We start from the raw sequence: 21,765 nt of genomic DNA, 5'->3' as shown, positions 1-21,765 counted from the left end.
CTACGTCCGTGTGCTTTTGCGCTACATGAAGAAAATCTGCAATCATGTTAGGCCAACAAGTACAAATGTCTACACTGATTGACGTGTATGGTATGTGTTGCATAACAATCGTGTATTTTCAATGACGTTGTTGATGTGCATGCTAATTCTCGACAGCTTATTAAATCATATGTATTCCACTCAATGCGTATTCTGCAACAGCGCATCGCCGATTATGTTGTCGTTCTGACTTCCAATTACTGTTTTTTCTTCTTTCCCTCTTAACTTTGAAAGTCGTCTAAAACGTGCCGTTCACTTACGTCTCTTCACTGAGAAGCACTACTTAAATTGGTGTTATCACTGTTTCAAGCAATGGACACAGGCTAGTTTTCTCAATAAAGGTTTCTTTATTCAGATCTATTTCCTGTAACCTTGCGGCGGCAAGGTTTGCACTTCCGGGGGGTAGTGGCCGCCACCGCCCAGCTGAATACATGAATGCTCAACAACAGTCATGTCATAGGTATAGGGCGGAGTGTGAACAATGGCCAAGCATTTTTCCGGGGGCTGAAAAGGGATAACAAAGCTGTATCTTAATGGGCACAGAGTCTACAGTAAGAATTGTTTGCTTGGTAATTGATTATTCGCATATTTATGAATGCCTTACAGCCTTCCAAGAAGGCACTTCAAAAGGGTTGGCTTCACTACAGTTGGATCAAGCATTATTCGCACAATTCAATAGCAAGCAAAACTGAAACAAGTGAGTACAAAAACCATGGAATGCAAAATGAAAACAAAAAAGTACGCACGATATAAGGATATTAAATATTGCACTAAAATCACTGCACTACGATAGACCCACAAACGAGGCAATGACCGCACCAATTAAGTTAATCCCCGCAAAGCAAAGGGAAAAAATAAGAAACGTAGACAACCGCCTTGCTTCATACACGACAAGGCAAAGGTCCACAAATAAAGGACTAATTGCGAACCCGCTGAATTGCTGTTTATAAAATATATATGTAGCCAGAGGATAGTTCTATGGATCCGAGGAAAATATAGCAAAACAAATAAGACGGCTCGTATGAAGATTTTCCACTAAGCTCCGACCGGGCCCTGGTCACAAATAGTATAAGACATAAAACCGAGGGACCCAATTTTGATTATTGGTATCAGAAGAAACCAACACATAAAGACGCAAGGTCCTTTTCGTTTTTGTTGGTTAGCTTAGATGTATATATATATATATATATATATATATATATATACATCATAAGAAGCTACACATAAAGACGCAAGGTCATTGTGGTTTTTGTTGGTTAGCTTCTTTTGATGTATATATATATATATATATATATGGATGGAGATGCGTGTTGAAGATACAAAAAGGTTCAGGGTTATTTAAAGGCACAAACAGTCTGGGCGGTTCAGATGGCACAATGTTCGATCAGCAAATAGCGACATACGTCAAACATTGCATACCAGTTAATTCCTAATACGGCGCATGCCAATCGAAGGTGAACTAAGATGGGCTGTTGAATTTTTTTCTGAACTTATTAGGTTACACAAAGCAAAAGCTGACGACTAGCTTTCACGTTGCTTTCACCACAAAATGAAGGTAAATTCTCAGCGAATAAAATTGAATGGCGCAAGAACTATCCCAGTAGTAATATGGTTCTCTACTCCAACTGGAGAAGAAAGTGAGCCACATGAGTTTTAGAAAACTGTAATATACTTTGTGAAAGCGATATGTTATCTTGCGTCTGTCACCTAATGCGAGTATTCAAGGAAGGGTATGTTAATTATACTGAATTGCTTGTTATGTTTAGAATAGATGCAACAAGCAGTAGGAGTCCGATAAAGGCGCCTACTTTGCGAATTACATTCCAGGTATTTTAAGGAGACTTTTATGTGCTACTTCCCAAGCTGAAGCGGAAGAAACGAAGATGTTTCCCAGGGGCAGTGTCGCCCCTCCAGATGCAGGCAATACGTAAGCAAACGTGCATTTCTTTGTATGAGTTCTGATTACAATAAAATGTGAAAATAATTTACGGAACATAACATAGGGCATTTTTATTTAGCTGAACATTGAAGTCGCTCTCATTTTGAATGGCAAGTTTTAGCCAAGCGAAAACGTTTTTTTATTGCTATCAGTTTTCAGATTTTCAAGTGCGCCTTTCAGAATAATGAAACGGTAGCATACAAACGTTTAAATATATTAAAATGAGCATGACCATCTGGACCCACCTTAATGCCACTGCTCTCACTTTGACTAAATACGTGAAACTTTGCTGAAAAGAAAGATCCTGCTCTACTAAATCGAAACAACGTAGCATGAATGATGATAGATTTTCATCTTGGCCACTACGAGCTACGTCCTTGTCACTACGAGAAAATGAATATTTCTTTAGAGGGAGGGGGGGGGGGTCCTTAACTCACTCGGTCACTTAGGTGTAAAGGTGGGTTCTGACAGGAGACCAAACCACTCACTCATTCCGCCCTCTAAACCACGTTAATCTAAGCCCCTGCAATAAACCGAAAATTCTATCTTGCCATAAAGCGTATGTCGTACTTTGCTAACGGTCGTACTCCTTCCGTTCAAGTAAATTATTCTTGTATTCAATATAACAAAGATGCTCATTTCATATTAATATCTCAGAAAAGCCAGAACGCTTTAAAGCACGAAAGTTTCCTTACAACGTTTCAACCTTACAAAATCAGCAAGAACATTGAAATCCGCCATTCAACTTGCAAGTGCTGTTTCAAGGTATAAGATTCTAATCTAGTTGGGTTATGGTCGGTTGTCTTTGATGAAAGCATAATAGTGCTGCTACAGACGGTGAAAGTTATGCGTGCTGGTAGCCAGGGCCTCACTCATTTCCCTCAATTCCCTTATTTCTCTTTTTGTAGCCTAGAGTGTAGCCTTCTCGTCGAAGTGAGACCGGATGGCTGGGCTGTCTTTCTGGGGTCCATTTTTTTTCTGGGCTCACTTCTGTAAAGCCAGCTCGTCATAGCGAAACACGCCAACTGACTCCCTAGTTCAGTCAATATTGTCGACATGTGGAACTTTTTATTTCTTTAAACACAGCATATCACCCGCCACCTACAGTAAACAAGCCCAGTACATTTGCAGCCACATATCCAGCCTCATTGACACTTTTGGCAAAGCTTACGTTGCTCAGGGTAGGTTATACTATACCTCATTGTGGTTGCACATCCTCCGACCTTCATCTGGTCTGCACTTTGGCACCCTCATGTAGCGCACTCTGTAGTTGATGCCATTCATGATCTACGACAAGAAAAGAAATGATAGCGTCTGGATTCAAATTTGTAAATATTGCCAAGCATATTTATGTATTTTTTTCAAGCGACCCTCGTTCTTTTCGCTAAGAAATGAAAAAGGCTATCGCTGAACTTAAAACGCGCCTTTCTGCTTGGGTGTTTCTTGAATTTTACCAATGGTTGTATTGGTTGCCTCTACTGCATTGTCTAATCACTGTCTGCGCGACGCGAGTACTTGTGTACATACTAGAAATTACGTAACTATAACTTAACACCAGTGATCCCGTTAATGGTTCATTGAGCCATGTATAAAAAGCCGATGCGTCTGATCTGCAGATGATATTTCGACGATTGACGAGTCTGCTCGCCGCTGTCAATTTACTTGGTGCGACTGGTTTTTCTGGACACAGGTTCGCCAAATAAATATTTAGTTTCGGGACTTGCGCTGGGTCACGGAGGCTGGTCACCGTCACTACAACGGTGACATCTGGTGGAGGTGCTTTAATGTTCTTGTAATGAACGCCCCCTTCAAGCTAAAACCCTTAAGAGAACGCCCCTAACCATCGAGCTAGCCGCAGGCTACAAAGCCTGCTCCCCCAAGGCACGGACTTCTACCTGAGACGACATCGTGGCCAAGTCAACTACCACAATAAGAAGCGAGCATCGCCTGCAGCCATCGTACTGCAACAACCCAGGGAACCACCTATCTTCCGCCGAGCTTCATCTGACGGCGCACAGACCTGAATCGAGAATTCCGAAAGGGTCTCAACCTTCAAAAACCGCCATTTTGAAGACAAGCTGCTCTCACGTGTATTTCTACATGGACGACGCCGCGAGGACCTGGTTTGAGAATCGGGATTCTATACATTAGCGACAGGGGACATATTTCAAAGCCACTTCCAGAAGACCTTCACAAATATTGCACGCAAGGACAGGGCTCAAGCTGTGCTAGAAGCCTGAGTACAGCTATCGTATGAGTGCATCGCAATTTTTGCGGAAGACGTGGGACGACTCTGTCACCACGACGACCGCAATATGTCTGAAGACAACAAATCTCGCTTCCTGTTGGGGGGGGGGGGGGGGTGTTAAGCAAGAAGTGTTCGCCGAAGACATTCGAAGAGTGCTTTTCTGAGGCCACGAGCATCAAGAAAATTCTAGAGAGTCGCATGAGGCTATGCCACTGCCGCACGCTGACTACGAACGACGCCGAAGCTCGGGCAATACGCGCCGAAGGCCTGTGCCAAACCATCTTACTGGTCGTGCGAGAGGAACTGCAGAAGTTGCTGCCTTCGTCGCATCATCATCGTCATCAGCGTCAGAGCCTCAGGTGACCTTAATTGCAGACATCTTCCGTGAAAAAATCTAGCAATAAAGGAGGGTTTCTGAACCACTGTAGCCCCAGCCAGAAGAATTGACTTACGCCGACGTAGCACGCTACCACATTCCCCAGCCGCGCCCACGCCAAAGCCCCGTAACGCCGCAATTCCATAGTATGCCGCCACCACCGTAGCCAGCCCAACCACGCGCTGCCCCACGCAACATCCCACGGAAGACGAGACGCTTGACGCACCCGCAACCACTGCCCCCTTTGCTATCAGTGCGGAGAAGTGGGCCATGCCTACCGTCGTTTCCCATACCGTGACTCACTTCCACGAGGATTCACTGCGAACGCGCCTCGCCAGATACTAGGCGACCGCCCTCGTGACATCCCCGACTACCTGTCAGCAACTGAGAGAACATCAAGCTAGCCTTCCCGTTCACCGTCATCAGGACGCTACCTGCTACCACAGCGCAGACCATACATGAGCCCAGCTCGTGGCCGGTCCATAGGAATATCCGGAAAGCTAAAGACACCAACCGATGGAGGCGCGGTTGCTATTCATCGAAATGCCGAAGATTCCTTGCGGATGATCAAGACGCCGAAAAGACCATCTCGACTACTCCGTCATAAGTGGACCCTTCGCCAACCAGTTGAAGAAGGTAATAGTGCGTGGGAAGGCCCTCCAATTCGGGCAGCTGGAGGACACCTAATAACGCCGATAGGAATCTCCGCGGCAAGAATTAACGTTCACGACCGGACCTACCCTGCGACCTTCGTTATCCTGCAACAGCACTCACGAGATGTACTTCTCGGCATGGACTTCCTGAACCAACACAGTGCAATCATCGGCAATCAGTACAAGATGACAGCGGTATCCGAAGACAAAGCGATACAGCCGGAGAGCTCTCCAAGTCACCGTGCCTTGACTATGCTTGAAGATCGAGTCATTACGCCACATCTTGTCAGCGTTGTGAATTCTGTCAGCGCAGAAGACACGGAAGACATGGAAGCGATCGCCGAGAGCAACCAACACCGGCTGCTGTACTGAGAAATGGGCATCACAAAGATAATCGTGCTATTGCGGGGAGGAAGAGTGCTGGTAATGGTGGAAAACTTCATCGAGGAATATAAGACCTTGAACAAAGGCATTAATATTGCTTATGTGGAAGAAGTTACAGCAGTTAGCGATACGTTTTCTTCTTGTATTCAACCGAGCCTACTACGACAGCCGGTGTTCCTGAACCAGCCTTCGATATTATACCGAGTCATCCTTGGCCTAAGCAAGCACTATCCTAATTATTAACTGCGAAAGGCACGCAGGCAGAGAGTAGAAACAACAGGATGGTGCACCGTCCTGTCATTTCTTTTCTCTGTTGGCGTTTCTCGCGTTGTTTTACAATTACGTTATCACACCAACTGGCGTAGCTGTCTCTACTTTTGCTAAACAAGCACAAGTAAAAGGTCTCCTCCCGCATTACAAGGAAAGCTTTTCATCGTATTCAAGAATTCGACAAGCCCCATGTCTCCAAGCATCGCATAATAACCGAAGAAAGTGTTCGACCACTTCGTCAAAGCCCGTACCGAGTTTCGATGCCAGAACGTTAAGCAACTCGGCGAGATGCTGCGCTACGAAACCATCAAGTCCTCGAAAAGTCTGTGGACGTCTCCTGTAGTATGGGTAAAGAAAAAAATTTGCCGCGTATCTGCGTACTTCGCTGCAAATGTCGTCGAAAGACGATAGTCTTCTGCCGGCCGTACTACATGAGTGCTGGTCTGATCCGCGGCCACCCGTGATGCTGTTCTCGTACCATTTCCGTCCTGGCATGAAGGTTTGTTTGAACAGATTTCATTTTACCGCATTATTTCATCAAGCGGCCATTTATGTTTTGCCCTGCCTCAGACAGCGCTTCCTTTATGTTGAATCGGCCGCATCTGGCTGGCATTGATAAAATTGAGGAGGCGCTGCGTGAGACATGGACGCCATCTGGCAATACATCGGGAAACATGAGCTTGTGCAGAGGGTTTCCTTCCTCCATGGCACAGGGCGCTCGTCGGCGCGCAGTCGGGGAACGTCGTTCGTCGGCGCGCATAGCATGGCATTTTCAGCGCAGCTTAAGTAACTACGGTCTTTAGAGTTACGTATCTATGTATTTTCTATTAAAGGAACACACTTCCTAATACTTACCTAGTGATGTTGCGCCTCAGATATGCGTAATATTTACTTTGTGATCGAATACGTTCACAAGTATGAACAGCCGTACCAGTTTAAGTAGTGTGGGCGGTAAGCAAGTGGTCCAACTTTGGCCGGGTGGCTGAATCGGGTGACAGACAGACAAACAGACAGACAGACAGACAGACAGACCAAATTTTCAGCGTTTAAGTTCCCCAAGAAAGACTATCGTCTTTAAATAGATTGAGCTCAACGTTCCTGCGTCGATAATCGTCGCCTGAACAAAAGTACTAAGAAGGACGTATACCCTCTTCCACGGATAGACGACGACTATGTTATGCAAAGTATTTTAGCAGCAGAGCTTTTTAAGAACCCGCCGTGGTTGCTCAGTGGCTACGGTGTTGGGCTGCTGAGCACGAGGTCGCGGGATCGAATCCCGGCCACTGCGGCCGCATTTTCGATGGGGGCGAAAGCGAAAACACCCGTGTATTAAGATTTAGGTGCACGTTAAAGAACCCCAGGTGGTCCAAATTTCCGGAGTCCCCCACTACGGCGTGCCTCATGATCAGGTCGTGGTTTTGGCGCGTAAAACCCCATATTTATTTTTTTAAGCTCTTGGTTAGGCCGCGTGCGAACAAAAAAAAAACTTGCCTGGCGATGACATCACCGCGCGTTCCTCGCACCCTGTGCCTCGCACCAGCTGTGCGAGGCATTGCTAGGCGACGCACGTCACGTCATCGCTCGGCGAGGTTACCACCCTCTCCCATGTTACCCTCGCCACAGCGCGAGGTGGTGGTAGAAACTTTTATTGCCACTGATGGTGGGGGCGAAGACCCCAACATGGCACTTGGGTGCTCCCTTACTGTGAGGACGCACCCTTACAAAGCGAAGGACGCTACCTGCCCCCTTGGAGCGCAATCCTTCTCATAGCACTGGAGATGATCAGCACTGGTCTTGAGGGGAAGTGCAAGTCAAAAGAGTCTCCCAGTAAGACTCCGCCACGGTTTGTGATGGGGGATGAGGGAAGGTGGGGCATGTCAGGAGGGTGTGTAGGATGTCTCCTGGTTTACCGCAAAGTTTGCATGAGGAGGGGAATTGGTCTGGGTATCGTGCATGTAGCAGTAAGGGGTATGGGGCAGTCCGAGTTTGTAGTCATCAGCTTGTGTGCGGCCTACGCGATGGTGAGGGATGGGGCTGGGGGTGTGTATTCCCTTCGTTCGTCCCGGTAGTATGAAAGGATATCACTGAAAGAAAGAAGGCACTCCCTGGCCCGTAGAGGGGGCTCGACTCCTCCGGCCCGGAATGTGAGACCTCGGGCAAGAAAATGAGCCTCCTCATTGCCAGGGAGGCCGGCATGTGCTGGCGTCCAGATCAGGGTTATGGGGCGCCGGGGCTGCCAGAAGCGTAGTAAGCGAGCAGCGGTGCGGGATATGTAGCCGTTGGCATAGTTGAGAATGGCAGATTTGGAGTCAGTGATAATTTTGGTGGCAGATGTAGAGATGAGAGCAAGCGCAATGGCTGCCTCTTCTGCCTCTGTGGTGGAATTGGTGATGATTGAGCTTGAGGTTAGAAGCTTTGCCTGATTGTCGGCTACCGCCAGGGCCATACGGGAGCCTGACGCATATTCTGCTGCGTCCACGTAGACCACATCATGGTCCTCGCTGTACTGTTTGTGGTGGGCCCGAGCCCTTGCTATTCTGCAGTTCCCATCTCGCTCAGGGTGCATGTTCTTGGTGATGGCAGGTATGTTAAGGTTAGAGCGGAGAATAGAAGAAAGGGGGACCCCCTCGGTAGGGTTTATAATTGCGGTTAGGCTTAATTGGGATAATAGAGTGCGGTTAACGGCTGAGTTAGATAGACGAGATATTTGTGCCGTAAAGGTGGCTTCTGTGTTGTGGACAGGTGTTGTGGACACCGAGTTTGAGGAGTCTGTCGTTGGATGTGCGGGGGGGAAGGCGTAGACCATTTTTCGTGCAACTCCGTAGGAGTGCGTTTAACCGGTCTCTCTCCTTCTGTCGGAGGGGTAGGTATGGAAGGACATATGCGGTGCGGCTTATGAGGTAAGCCTGGGTAAGGCGAAGTGCGTTTCGCTCCCGTAGGCTAGCCCGGCGGTTCGCTATGCGGCAAATAAGTCGGGTGGTCTGTTGAACGTGTGTTTGGAGAGTATTTATGACTTCTCCGTGCGCACCGTGGGAGTGTAGAACTAGTCCTAGCACGCGGATTTTGGATACTAGTAAGATAGGTTGGGTACCTAGCGTAAGGGAGATGGAAGGAATGACTGAATCGTGTTGCTTGGGGCGGTAGAGCAAGATCTCTGATTTGGAAGAGGAGCAGGTCAGGCCGCGCTCCTGTACATATGTGTCGATGGTGTTTAGTGCCAATTGTAGATGTTCTATTTCGGCGTCACTGCCGCGGTTTGCCCAGACAGTGATGACGTCGGCGTAAAGGCTGAAATGGATGTCGGGGATTTGTGCTAGTCGTTGGGGTAAGTAAAGAAGTGCTATGTTGAATAGAATAGGGGAGAGGACGGCTCCCTGGGGCGTACCTCGTGCTTCCAGTGTTATGCCTGGGAGGCGGTGGTCGCCGAAGGTAAGTGTAGCTGTGCGGTGGCTGAGGAAGTCTCGGATGTAGTTGTACATCCTGGCGCCCACTGCCAGGGTTGTAAGGTTCTGTAGCATAGCTGAGTGTGTAACGTTATCGAATGCCTTCGTGAGATCTACACTTAGGATAGCTTTGGTGTCGTAGGTTTGGGAATCTAGAATGTGTTGTTTTAGCTGTAGGAAGACGTCCTGTGTGGAAAGCCCAGGACGAAACCCAAACATACAGGTGGGCATGAGATTGTTGCCTTCTAGGTACTTGCTGAGCCTGGTCTGGAGTACATGCTCCATGAGTTTGCCGACAGAAGAAGTGAGGGAGATCGGCCTGAGGTTAGAGGTCAGCAGAGGTTTCCCGGGTTTGGGTAAGAACACGACTTTGGCCTCTTTCCATTTCGGTGGGAGGGTGCCCTTTTGCCAGCACCCGTTAAAGAATTCTGTAAGGGCGGCAATGGATTGGGCGTCGAGATTCCGGAGCGCCTTGTTGTGTACCCCGTCTGGGCCGGGAGCTGAGGACGTGTTGAGTCTCTGGAGTTCAGCCTGAACTTCTGCTTCTGTAATGGGTTGGTCAAGGAGGTCGTTAGCGGGGCCTGCATAGTTGGGGTGTGTTACAGGAGGGTATGTGGGGAAGTACTGATTTCTAAGTTATTGGAGGAATTCCGGTGGAGATGTATCGGAAGTATGTATGATTTTGGTGGGGTTGTGTTTGTGTGGTCTTAGATTGACTGGAGTCTATCAAGTGCCTAAAGAGGTTCCAGGTCGGAGGTAGACTCATATCGCCATCTAGCTTGTTGCATAGTGATTCCCAGTTTTGTCGTAAAAGAGTCGCCGCGTGCGTCTCTATCTCTTTGTTGAGACGGGCGAGGCGGCGTCTTAGTGTTCGGTTCCAGCGCTGCCTTTGCCAGCGTCGTTCTAGGCCTGCTTTAGCTTCCCATAAATGCAAGAGGCGGGAGTCAACTTTGTCGCTTGGGCAGTCCCCTCGTATGGAACGAGTTAGGGATCGGACATCACTTTCTAATTGTTTGGGCCAGTCGGTGATGTCCGTGATGAGGACGATGTTGCGGGCTGCTCTACATGATCGGAAAGAGTCCCACTTCGTGAAAGTGGAGCCTCTGGGAGATCTGCGGGGAAGTTGAGCATTTAAGAGAATTTCGATGATGCTACTATGATCACTACCCAGATTCTGTTGTGTGTTGCACCATGTGGCGTGAGGGAGGCGATGTGCGAATGTAAGGTCTGGTGTAGTGTCTTTACAGACACTGTTTCCCGTGCGTGTAAAAGAGGTAGGCTCGGTAAGAAGGGAGAGACCGGTCTGTTGCGCTGCTAACCACACCCGACGTCCTTTCGGTGTGTCGTGCTGGTAACCCCAGGCCGTATGCGGGGCGTTAAAGTCTCCTACGACGAGTGAGGGGCACTTGTTTGCTATGCGCTTCGCAAGAGTAAAAGGGCGTTCGAAGTTGCTTTGTAGGCATTTAGGGTGGCTGTATACATTTAGGATGAAGATACTATTCGCTCGAGCGTGTTGTGGCACAAGCTCAATTAGAAGGTGATCAATGTCTTGAATCGCTAGGGAATGGGAGATGGTGGTTATTGAGCGGCTAACTAGAAACGTTACCCGAGTGGGCGGGGGGGGGGGGATGTGGGTAGAATAGGAGTATAGCCGGGGAGGCTGAGTGGGTTGGAGGGCTCCTGCAGGGGAAGGATGTTGGGTCCCATAGCGCAGGACAGCAGTTCGTGGACCACATGACGCGCTGGCCTAAAGCCCCAGCAGTTCCACTGCCAGAGTGTAAGATTACGGTTTGGAGCTGCCATCATGAGAGTCGATTGGGGGGTTGGGAGTTGTGATAGCGGGTGGGTGGGAGTCGTGAGCTGTGGTTGGGATAGGGTTGTCCTGTCCTTCAGCTGCTTTAGGCTTCTTACGTCTACTTGGGGTGGAGTCCAGCTTTGTGAGGCGGGTTGCATAAGAATTGAGCCAGGACTCAAGATCGCTATAGCGGTCAGAAAATCCTTGGGTTAGCACGTCGAATCGATGATTAAGAGCAGCATTGTCTTGTGTTATGTGAATAACCGCGTACTTGAGGGTTGCACATTCCTGGTTGATGCGAGTAATAGCGTGCAGCAATTTTGCCTCAAAGCGAGCAGCAAAGGACTCAAGCAGGGTTGGAATGTCGTCTAGCGAGATGGGGGTGGAGCGAGGTGGCGTTGTGCATGAAGTTGAATTTGTAGAGGGTTCCGTGTCAGCCTCCACTGCTAGCGAATCAGGAGAGGAAGTGAGGCGCGTCTGTGAGGCGCGTCTCCTTGGTCGCAGGTGGTAGGCGGGCCGGCGTCTTGCCGCTGCGGGTGACGGCTGTTGCGTCGTGCGCCGCGTTCCTGGCGTTCGGGTTGGCTGCCTCGGAGGTAGCGTTGCCGGAGTGTTGAGGTGGTTTCGGCGAACTGGCTGGTCGGGAGGCGTAGGCTTTATACAGCACTGGTGCCCAATCGTCTGACTGGAGCTCTTGTGCGGTTATGGTGTGGCCTTCAACCGTTGCTTCCATCATAATGGGTGGCGTCGCCGGCGGTGTCGGCGGAGAGGTAGAGTCCGGGAGAGGCTTAACTGGACAGCTGACGTCTCGGTCCGATAATCGTTCTCAGCACAAAAAGGTCGGATTTCGCCCGGAATGGGCGGTTTCCCTGTCTTCCTTAGGCACTTATGTCGCTTCTCCAGCAGATTAGTGGCCGTAGGAGAGATTGGGTAGGAGCAGCACGTACCGTTTGCCGGAGCCGACGTTGCAGGCATCCGCTCGCGTTGGCCCCTACGCGGCGTCCCGCCACAGCGCGAGGCGCGGCCGACGTATCCGGCGTTCGACGGCCTGCCCCGCTGCGGCCGGCGTCGAGATGTGACATGCTGCATTTCGCGCCTGCTTCGTCACCCAGAATGGACCGCACTCGCGTCTCGCCGAGCAAGATGGGCTGGTGGACAGCCGTGATTATGGAAGGCGGGAAAACCGACCCCTCTATGTTCAACGTGTGCGCCGTGCCGCCATTCGCATTTTGTACAAAACTACAAGTTTCAGGATGATAAAAAAATCACCGCATATCCACGAAGTGAATGATGATGAGTGGGCGAAGCACCGGGGGATCACTCGGGCACGGCCGCTGGATAAATGCGTTTAGTTTATACCGACATCTGGTACTAGCGTTAAGACTGGTTACACACTACGACGGGGACGAACGGGTGCCGCTATAAGGAGCTTCGCCCCTAAAACGCCGGAAGCGTTCTCCGGAAGCCGGAAGCTGGCTTCCGGAACCGGAAGCGGAACCGGAAGCGGAACCGGAAGTGGAAACGGAAGCGGAACCGGAAGTGGAACCGGAAACGGAAGTCGGCTTCCGGTTATACTATACATATACATATATATGTATATATGGGTATACATACATATAGGGACACACAACGCCATCTATTGAGCAATTCATAAAACTAGACGTGGGTACCTACTACGACGGGGACGAACGGGTGCCGCTATAAGGAGCTTCGCCCCTAAAAAAAAGTTGCAGTGGCTTAGCTCGGCTATGCCAGGATATACGTAGCGTTAGCAAAGGTTCAGCTGATTATTCTTAGCTTTCCTGGTTGTCTACATTGTCAAGGATTAGCTTGATTGTCATGCTTACTGCTGCTCCAATGACACACACGCGGTATACGTATTATGTGGCACATGTATATAGCCTTCTTCTGTTCATTCCTCCTACGCTCAACCGCTAATTGCCAGACAACTACTTCGGGATCCGATGAGTCAAGCTTCTCCGTTCTTCTGCGCTGTTGAGCAGCATTTGCGCTCTCCTTCTCCATGGCTATACCACACTGGCAAACGCCAGTCAGAAGCGCAGCGGCTCCAGCGCAGTGTCAGACGGCGACTGCACAGCGAGCGAGCGCCGCGCCAGTGCGTCTACCACGGCTACGACGTCACTCCTCTGGAATGCGCAGACCGGCGGCGGTGAGTCGCGCGCGGCGGCGGCGGAGTGCGCGAGAGGTGCCGGCTCCGGTGGCTCCGGTGCGCAAGCCGTGTGACATCACTGATCCTTGCGCATGCGCAGCACGGCTCTTGATGTGCCGCGCGAAACGGGCTTGGCTAGGCCAGTGTAGCTAACGCTACAAAAATCACAGGATATCCACGGGGTGAATGATGATGAGTGGGGCGAAGCTCCGGGGGATCATTCGGATAAACCACAGCTACGGACGAGAGATAAAGAGAGCGCGCGTCACGTCAGGACGAGATAGAAAGAGAGCGCGCGTCGGGAACGAACGCCCTTGTGCAATGCAGCGCCCCTAGCTACGGACGAGAAAGAGAGCGCGCGTCGGGAACGAACGCCCTTGTGCACCGCAGCGCACCTAGCTACGGACAAGAGAGAAAAACGCCGGAAGCGTTCTCCGGAAGCCAGCTTCTGGCTTCCGGAACCGGAAACGGAAGTGGAACCGGAAGTGGAAACGGAAGCGGAAGTCGGCTTCCGGTTGTACTATACATATATATGCGTACACATACATACATAGCGGTCGCCATGCCAACCAGAGCTACGGACTTCTAGTGAGCACTTCATAAAACTAGATGCGGCGTCTCTTTCACGTACTAGGGAGCCTACATGCAAGCGCCGTTTTACTATCACGTACGGACACACAACGCCATCTATTGAGCAATTCATAAACTAGAGGTGGCTACATACTACTACTACTACTACTACTACTACTACTACTACTACTACTACTACTACTACTACTACTGCTACTACTACTACTACTACTACAGAGGAGGGAACGACCCACACCCTAAGGAGCTTCGCCCCTAAAACTGCGAACTCGCTGCACGTGCCACCATCAGTATCCATCAGCCCATCTTGCTCGACGAGACGCGGATGCGGATGCATTTTGTGCAACATGCTGCACGAAATGCAGCATGTCGCATCTCGACGTCGGCTGCCACCGGGGCACGCCAACGAACGCCGGATACGTCCGCCACGCCTCGAGCCGGTCTATAGAGTGCTGCGCTTGCGCTGGCGTGGCGTCCGCGTGCCGAGCGCGCTCACGCATCAACGCTACGTCGGACTACAATCTGGCCTTTAGAAGACTGTGTGCCGACCCCGAGTATCGTCCCGATACTCGGGGTCGGCTATGTTTGGCTAAGAACCAGCCAAGCCAAACAAAGTTAAGCAAAGGAAAGCGCAGTTAAAGCTAGGGAAAGGCCACCAGCTTCGCTGCTTGCCCCCTCTTCGCACCACTTAGTGTGAAGCTGCCCCTAATTTTTTCGTCGAAAGATCTCAGGACTGCTTACTAACAAACTGAAGTCGACGAGAGGGATCGAGACAAGACCGCGTTTATTAAGCGGGGCCCTCTCTTCGAGTTCAAGGTTAGGCCGTTCGGCCTTTCCTCAGCACCTGCAACGTTCACGCGCGTCATGAACACAGTGTTGGATGGAGATGGCGCCTCGGGACAGTACTATACGCAATCAAGTCATCCGGACTTCCCCTGAAACGGGAAAAGTGCCACTTCGCTTACGATGAGCTGCTGTTCCTGGGCCACATCATCAGTACGTCTGGAGCCTGTCTCGACCAACTGAAGACAGCTGCCATGTCATAGTTTCAGCAGCCCGTCAACAAGAAGGCAGTGTTCAAATTTATAGGTATGCATGCCAATTACAGGCTCTTTGTTAGAGACGTTTCGCACATCAACGAGCCATTGACCCATATAATGAAATCTAACGTCGAGCTCAAGTGGGGAAACGCCACAAGTCGCAGCATTTCAAGAACTCGAAGGATGACTGCAGTCACCGTCAAAAGTTGCACACTTCAACGAAGACGCTGTTACCGAAATTCACACCGTCGCAAGTAGCGTAGACCTCGGCGCCGTGTTAGTTCAAAGGAAGGACGGACTTGAAAGGGATAGCAGCTTGCTGTTCGATAGCAGCTTGCAGCTTACGATAGCAGCTTGCTGTTCAAAGCCGAAGCCAATTATTCTACGACGCTGAAGGAATGCCTCGCCATTATTTGGGCTACTGTGAAATTCCCGCCTCACCTGCACGGTGGGCATTCCAGAGCCATCAGCGACCACCACGTATTGTGTTTGCTGGCAAACTTAAAGGCTTGCACAATAGAGCCTCAGACTTCAAGAAGTTGACATCATCGTGATATACAAGCCCGAATGGTACCACTCTGAAGACCATTGCCTATCTCGCATCAACATCGACGCTCCAGCGCAAGACGATCAAAAGAAGGACACTTTCCTGAGAACAATAAGCGCTGACTACTTCGCCGAACAGCAGCAAACATAAACGGAGCTAAGAAGGTTTGCTAAGTACTTGTAAGGCAAGATCGTCTTTGTTGAAAGGGTATATAGGCGAAAATTGCCTCCGGCTTCCTTGCGAAATGACGTCTTTGCTAAAAACAACTTTTCACCATCCCGTACCAACAACCTTCCCGTTGCGCCATCAGCACTGGGGCCAGAAGTTCTCCACGCCATGCACGACGAACCGACTGCTAGGCACGTTCGTTATGCCCTCACGCTCTTGAGGATACAGGTGAGGCGTTACCGGCCGCGTCTCGCTTCCGACGTCGCTCACTACGTCACTTGCCGAGACTGCAAGCGACGCAAGACAACATCGACAAGGCCAGTGGGATTACTGCAGTCCAAAGAGCCTCCTCGCCAACCTTTCCAGCTTATCTGGATTCATTTATTGTGGACCTTTCCAACATCAAAATCTGGGAATAAGTGGATCATCGTGGCCACTGACTACGTTACCCGCTACACCAAAACAAAAGCCCTGCACAAAGGTATCGGGCTGAACGAAGAAATTATTTGTCGAAAATATCGTGCTACGACATGGTGCCTCAGAAATCCTCATCACCGACCGAGGAACGGCTTTTACAGCAGAGCTTAGTCGAGCCATCCTGCAACATAACCAGACAAGTCACCTCAGGACCATCGCCTACCTCCCGCACACGAATGGTGTTACGGAACGCCTAAACAAGAACCTCGCCGACATGCTAGCAACTTACGTCGACGTCTAACACCAGTTCTTCTGTACGTAGCAATCCCTTACAACGCAGCAGTGCAAGAAACAACGCAGATCATGCCCTTGAATTTTATTTGCGGAAAAATCCCGAGGGCGGCTCTCGACGAAATGCTCCCGCACGTCATCAACGAAGAGAATATCGCCGTCGCCACCTACCTTCAGAGCGACGAAGAAGCACAACACTGCCGCCTTCGCATCGAGAAACAGCAACTGACGGACAGGCGACGCTACAATGCTCGACGACGTGACGTGGAATACCAGCCCAGTGACCCTGTTTGTAACCGTTTCTTCAGCAAACCGTTACTTTACAAGTACTTCTCACAAATTAGTCACTTCATCACTTTCATTCGGTATGCTTTTCGCGGTTCTAGATGAAGGACATCGTGTCCGTAGACATACTTCAATATCATCTTTATTTTAGCAAAATATTCCTTGCATAATTATCGCGTGATCAGGCCACTTTTAATTTATATGTGAAGACAGCTTTGTTTCAACTGTGCGAAGCCTACAATCGTTGTTCTCACGAATCATCTGATTTCTTCGCACGTAGGAAACGTGGCGCTAAGAGAATGAGCAGGTGAATGCGACGACTAAGTCCGGTAAAGTAAATCCAAACGCACAATTGTGAACCTATGCCTAACTTTTATTATACAAACGTTCGCATGACTTGTAGAAAAGCAGACAACTTTGGAAACCCTGCACTGTCGACACTTTGCATTTCTGTAAGCAATTTTCGTTTCTCCTGCATTATTTTCTTCTCTACAAGAGCATATAGACATCTAATCCCAACCTAATGTCTAATACTTACTAAATAAGTAATATTCTATTTGGACGCCAACCTTGCATTATACCATTTTGAACAGCATCTACTATTTCATAGCAAGTTATTTTATTATCATAATTATTATTGCACTAAGAATTATATGCACACTCGAGGCGTGTTCACGACCAGCGCAACCACGCTTCCACGGTATCATCGGCACGTGAAAAGTTAAAAGGTCCTTAGAGACGCGCAGCGTACTTAATAGCAAATACGACGAAGTCCCTCACCGTCCGCTCAATCGGCTCTGCAAAGCAGCCATGGTGGCATCTTGCTTTCTGCTGCTACCATATAAACGCTGTGCGCAGATTGCGCTTATGCAGAGTAACCTGCGTGCCCACGGTCTTTCCGTCTGTCTCTTCTCGCCCACTATCGGGATAGCTGTCTGACCTCTGGTCCGGATGCGCAGCAGTAGTTTTCTCGCATGCTGCGTCATTCCCCCCGTGTTGTTAACATCGCCCGATGAGATCGAACGTAACCCTAAGCCTACCTATTGTATTCTGTGCTTCGACCTTCGGACCAAAGGCGCCAATTTCGTAATGCGAACCATTCTTGTCCAAGTCGTTAACCCAGTTCATTGTCATGTGTCTGGTATCTGGTCTGCTTCGTGCTAACAGTTCCTGGGCGTCCGTGTTCCCGTTTTGTAACCGGCCTAAATCTCTAGCCTATGGCGCTATCGTTGCGAAGGTATGGCCACGGCCGCTGGATGAAAAAAAAATTTTTTTTTTATCCAGCGGCCCTAGTATGGCAGGCAACTGTCGCCGTCGTGCAATGCGGCCTTAACTGGGCCGCCAAAGGCGAAAGACGCTGACCATCCTCTTGGACGAGCTCTTCTTCCTGAGAGCGCCGGAGTTTCTCCGACACTGGCTGTGCCCTTTTGTTCTGTTCAGAACGGAAATTTCGTCCAGTATTCCGCCCAAACTGGCGATAAACGCTGCTTCCAGGTACTCTTTCGAATTCTTTTTAATAACTTTTGGATGTTCTAAAAGTAATGACCTTGATACCTATACCGGTATATTTTTTTACATATGCATTATCTGTGTTCATAGTAATGTTACATACATTTACTATCGTTATTTTTGTACATGTTACACAACGTCGCAGTTTCGCCTGAAAGGCGAAGCATCAATTGCGATAGCAGATTAGTAGAGAAATAAGGATAAGAATAGGACACGGAATAAGGATAGTAGTTTTATGGGCTGTATAAACTTGGACATATTCGCTTACTACCTGAATTAACAAGCATGGTGTCAGCGCGCACAAGCAAAAGCACTCGGCGATGCCACTCGACGACCGCAAACAATGGCTGTCAAAACGCTGGCTTGAGCAAGCGCAGCCGCAGCAGCGAGCGAAGGTTCGCGGGGTCTATCGCTTCAAAGGAAACTGAGCGGCGAAAGCACAGCGCATACAAAGCTATGAGCCATCTGCAGATCGCTTTCAAGATACGCAGTTGCGGGCAGAGTAGAAGACGTAGCCCCTCTCTCTCGCGTTGCCTTCCCGCTTTCCTCATTTCGCGTGCGATACTGAGTCGCCAGTTGCCTTTGCGCCGTTGCTGCCGCAGCACGACGTCGCCCCCCCCCCTCCCCTCCCTCCCTCCCATTCCGCCATGGTCTTTCGCGCTACAGTCGCGTTTGCTCTCCGCCGTGCGTTCACTCTCCATGAAAGCGCGCTTCCCTCGCGCTCTTTCACTCCCACATACGGCACGCGGCGACGATTTTATCGCCCTTCGACTTTATACCGCACCTCGCGGCGATGGCGACGCCGACGGCAGAAATCCGCTTGGAGTGTCCATATAATTGCTATCGCAATAATAACGTTTTCATAAACAGAACCGCGCGCTGCTCTCGCTCCGCGATGTGCGCCTCCCGATTTCCAGAGGCGGACATACGTAGTGCTAGTGCATATGTGTCCATATATATAATCGGTATATGTACCTGCTATATGAGCAGTAACCATTCGCTGCAGAACATTTATATGATTCATAACCCTTCTCTACCAAATCTAGCATGCCTCGCATTAGAAACATGTCAGCTGCAGTTGAGTCTGCTTGCCTAATTTCTTTGTATTTCTTTTTTCTGTCTTGTGCATCACTATTAGATTTACCCTCCACTGCTGCACATCATTTTGTAAAATGAATTGACTGCGTCCCACGGAAGCCGTTCGTTTCAATAAGAGAAGCGAAACACTCGGCCCTCCGAAAACCTCGCCGCATAGACAAGTAGTGGTCATACCTGCGTCCACGCGGAAAGGACCCGGAGAATGCGGTATTGAGGACCGCCTTGCAACTCAGCCTTCCACTCGGCGAACTTTGCTGCGCCTTCAAAGACTGGGAAATTTGGGTCCTGCTTCGTCCACCCTCCCGGTATCAGTCCTTCCCTGAGACCGAGACAAGGTGTCGCTTCGAACGTCAGCAGTAAAAGCAGCAGAAATGTTAGGAACTGAGGTGCACCACTGCAATGCTCGTACTTCCCCATGCCTTGCTGCAAAAAAGAAAGGGCGTGTATCACAATAATATCGCGCGTAAATCGTATTATCACGCGTACGCCTGTTTCGACTAAGACGAAAGGAACTTTGCAAGGCTGCAGGAAGAAAACATAATTTTTTTCTGGAAATTATAATAGCTACGAACGTTACGAGCACCCGCCAACGAAACCCCGTGGCTATGGCGTCGCGCTCGAGGTATCGGGTTCGACCCCGACTATGACAATCGCATTCTGGCGGGGTGGAGTGCAAATACCATCGTGTACCGTGCATTGGGTGCACGTTAAGGAAAGCCACGTGGTCGAAATGAATGCGGAGCCCCTTCAATACGGCGTGCCTTATAATGGGATAGTGATTTTGAGGCGTAAAACTCCCTAAGTTAATTCATTTTTGAACTTATGAATAGCGTGTCTGCTGTAATCAGTTTGCTAGTGAACAAACGCTTTTGGCAATTACGGGTCAAGAAGCGACCCAATGGCAGGCACAACTGAATAGCAGAATTTTGCTAGTCAGTGTTTAGTACTCGAGCGTTTAGTGTGATTCGTTGAGCCAAGCTCAACTTTTCTAATACTCTATTTTGAAGCGAGCGAAGAAATGCGTTCGTGTTTGTTGCGGTCCTATCCTAGCCCTGCGGTTCTCTCAGAACGAGCGCGTATCTACTTGATACACAAGGCACAAGTATAACCACACCCACTAGTTTAATAAATGACTGTTCAAGTCGTATTTATAATTTTATTACTTATAACATTGAATGGAAAAATTGACATCCACCCGTAGCTTAAGCACGATGCTACAAAGGAAACCCACACGGGTTTCTCAGGAACAAAGCCTCGTAGTTGAAGAAAATTTAGTCCTAGTACGCGATTCGAACCCGAGACCAACGCCTTCCCGGGGCGGTCGCTCTACCATCTGAGCTAACCAGGGGGCTAGCAGATCGCAGTGCGAGGGCGAATTAATCGGCAGCTCGAAGCACGAGGACAAGGAATACGTACACGGGTGGATGTCAGTTTTTCCTTTCGTGAACTTTCCTCCATCTTAAGGAGTCCCGGAGAACTCATTTGACTTAATTATAACCTTAGTTAGAGTAAACTGCTGGTGCAGGGGTACGCTAACAATGACGTTTCTGTGTACAGGAACTAACGTCCACGTCTCCTCAAATGTACGGGTGCTTAGCATGGTGCAGAAGAATCTCGCGAGCAGTTTATTTTAGAAACTCTTGCACTACGCAGACAACCTCCCAACGTAAATACTCACGCAGCAAATAATATTCATATCGCAAACATTCGGAATATTAAAAGTTAGCATGGAAGAACGAAATTAACGCCCGCAAGCGATTTACTAAATTATTAGCACCGTGACACTACGGCAATATTTATAGTACTTTGAAAGTATCAGCATGCCCTAGGCGCCAACACAATTAAACCTTACTTAATCATCCCAACGTTCCTTACCCAGAACACTTTGGACTGGAAACCTCCAAAAGGCTGTGGGTCACACTGGTCCGATATCGCTCCGACGTCGATGTATATAGTCGCCCCACGCAACCAGCGATCGCGGGCGGCCACCAGGATGTCCTGAGAGCACAATTTTGCGCAGGGGATTTGGCTTCCACCCAGCTGTACGTCTCATGTGTATGAGCGAAAGCACTTGGTTGTGAGAATAAAAATTTTCTGTTCACTAATGTCGACAGCTCAAGAAGACTTGTCGGCGTGCTTTGAATTCGGGCAACAAAGCTCATTTTCTGTAGAGATTTCCAAGTCATGACGCGAGAAATGACCCATTCTCTGTATAGGGGAGTGAGCATTCATGCCCCGTGATGGACATTTGAAAACGTGGGGTAGGTGTATTACACTCGCGCGTGTTCACGCCAGCTTTATTTGCTGAAACCACATGCGGCCGCATTCAGTGGAAGATCTAGACCCCACAGGACTGGCAGCGATGCTGAGCAGGGTTCAGATTTTGTTTTTTCTATACCTCAAGCACAATTCGCATATCACAGATGAATATATTATTCACGAATAAATGGCGCGTTTTCAGAAAGGAGGAAAAGGCGTTTTGATTCGTCTCCATGCTGTTGACCACAA

At 49.3% G+C, this 21,765-nt stretch overlaps 1 protein-coding gene across 1 annotated transcript; it reads right to left on the bottom strand.

The window, feature by feature from the left end:
* Positions 1-390: 390 nt before the first annotated feature.
* On the bottom strand, positions 391-21,297 carry LOC125946883 (uncharacterized). Its single transcript, XM_049671016.1, has 4 exons — positions 21,133-21,297; positions 19,432-19,680; positions 3,176-3,265; positions 391-543 (listed from the first exon to the last, which is right to left on the bottom strand). Exons 2-4 carry the CDS (start codon positions 19,672-19,674, stop codon positions 397-399), a joined length of 480 nt encoding a protein of 159 aa, XP_049526973.1. The 5' UTR covers positions 19,675-19,680; positions 21,133-21,297; the 3' UTR covers positions 391-396.
* Positions 21,298-21,765: the final 468 nt, after the last annotated feature.

This window comes from Dermacentor silvarum, chromosome 7 (genome assembly GCF_013339745.2).
Source record: "Dermacentor silvarum isolate Dsil-2018 chromosome 7, BIME_Dsil_1.4, whole genome shotgun sequence".
NCBI classification, from domain to species: Eukaryota; Metazoa; Arthropoda; class Arachnida; order Ixodida; family Ixodidae; genus Dermacentor; species Dermacentor silvarum.
This window is presented reverse-complemented; position numbering and strand designations above follow the sequence as displayed.

Coding starts and splice junctions, on each gene's coding strand:
- LOC125946883 (XM_049671016.1), bottom strand. CDS start 19,674: ATGGGGAAGTACGAGCATTGCAGTGGTGCACCTCAGTTCCTAACATTT. Junction 3,266..19,431: donor TCCTTTCCGCGTGGACGCAG/GTATGACCACTA, acceptor TTCTTGTCGTAG/ATCATGAATGGCATCAACTA. Junction 544..3,175: donor GGATGTGCAACCACAATGAG/GTATAGTATAAC, acceptor ATCCCTTTTCAG/CCCCCGGAAAAATGCTTGGC.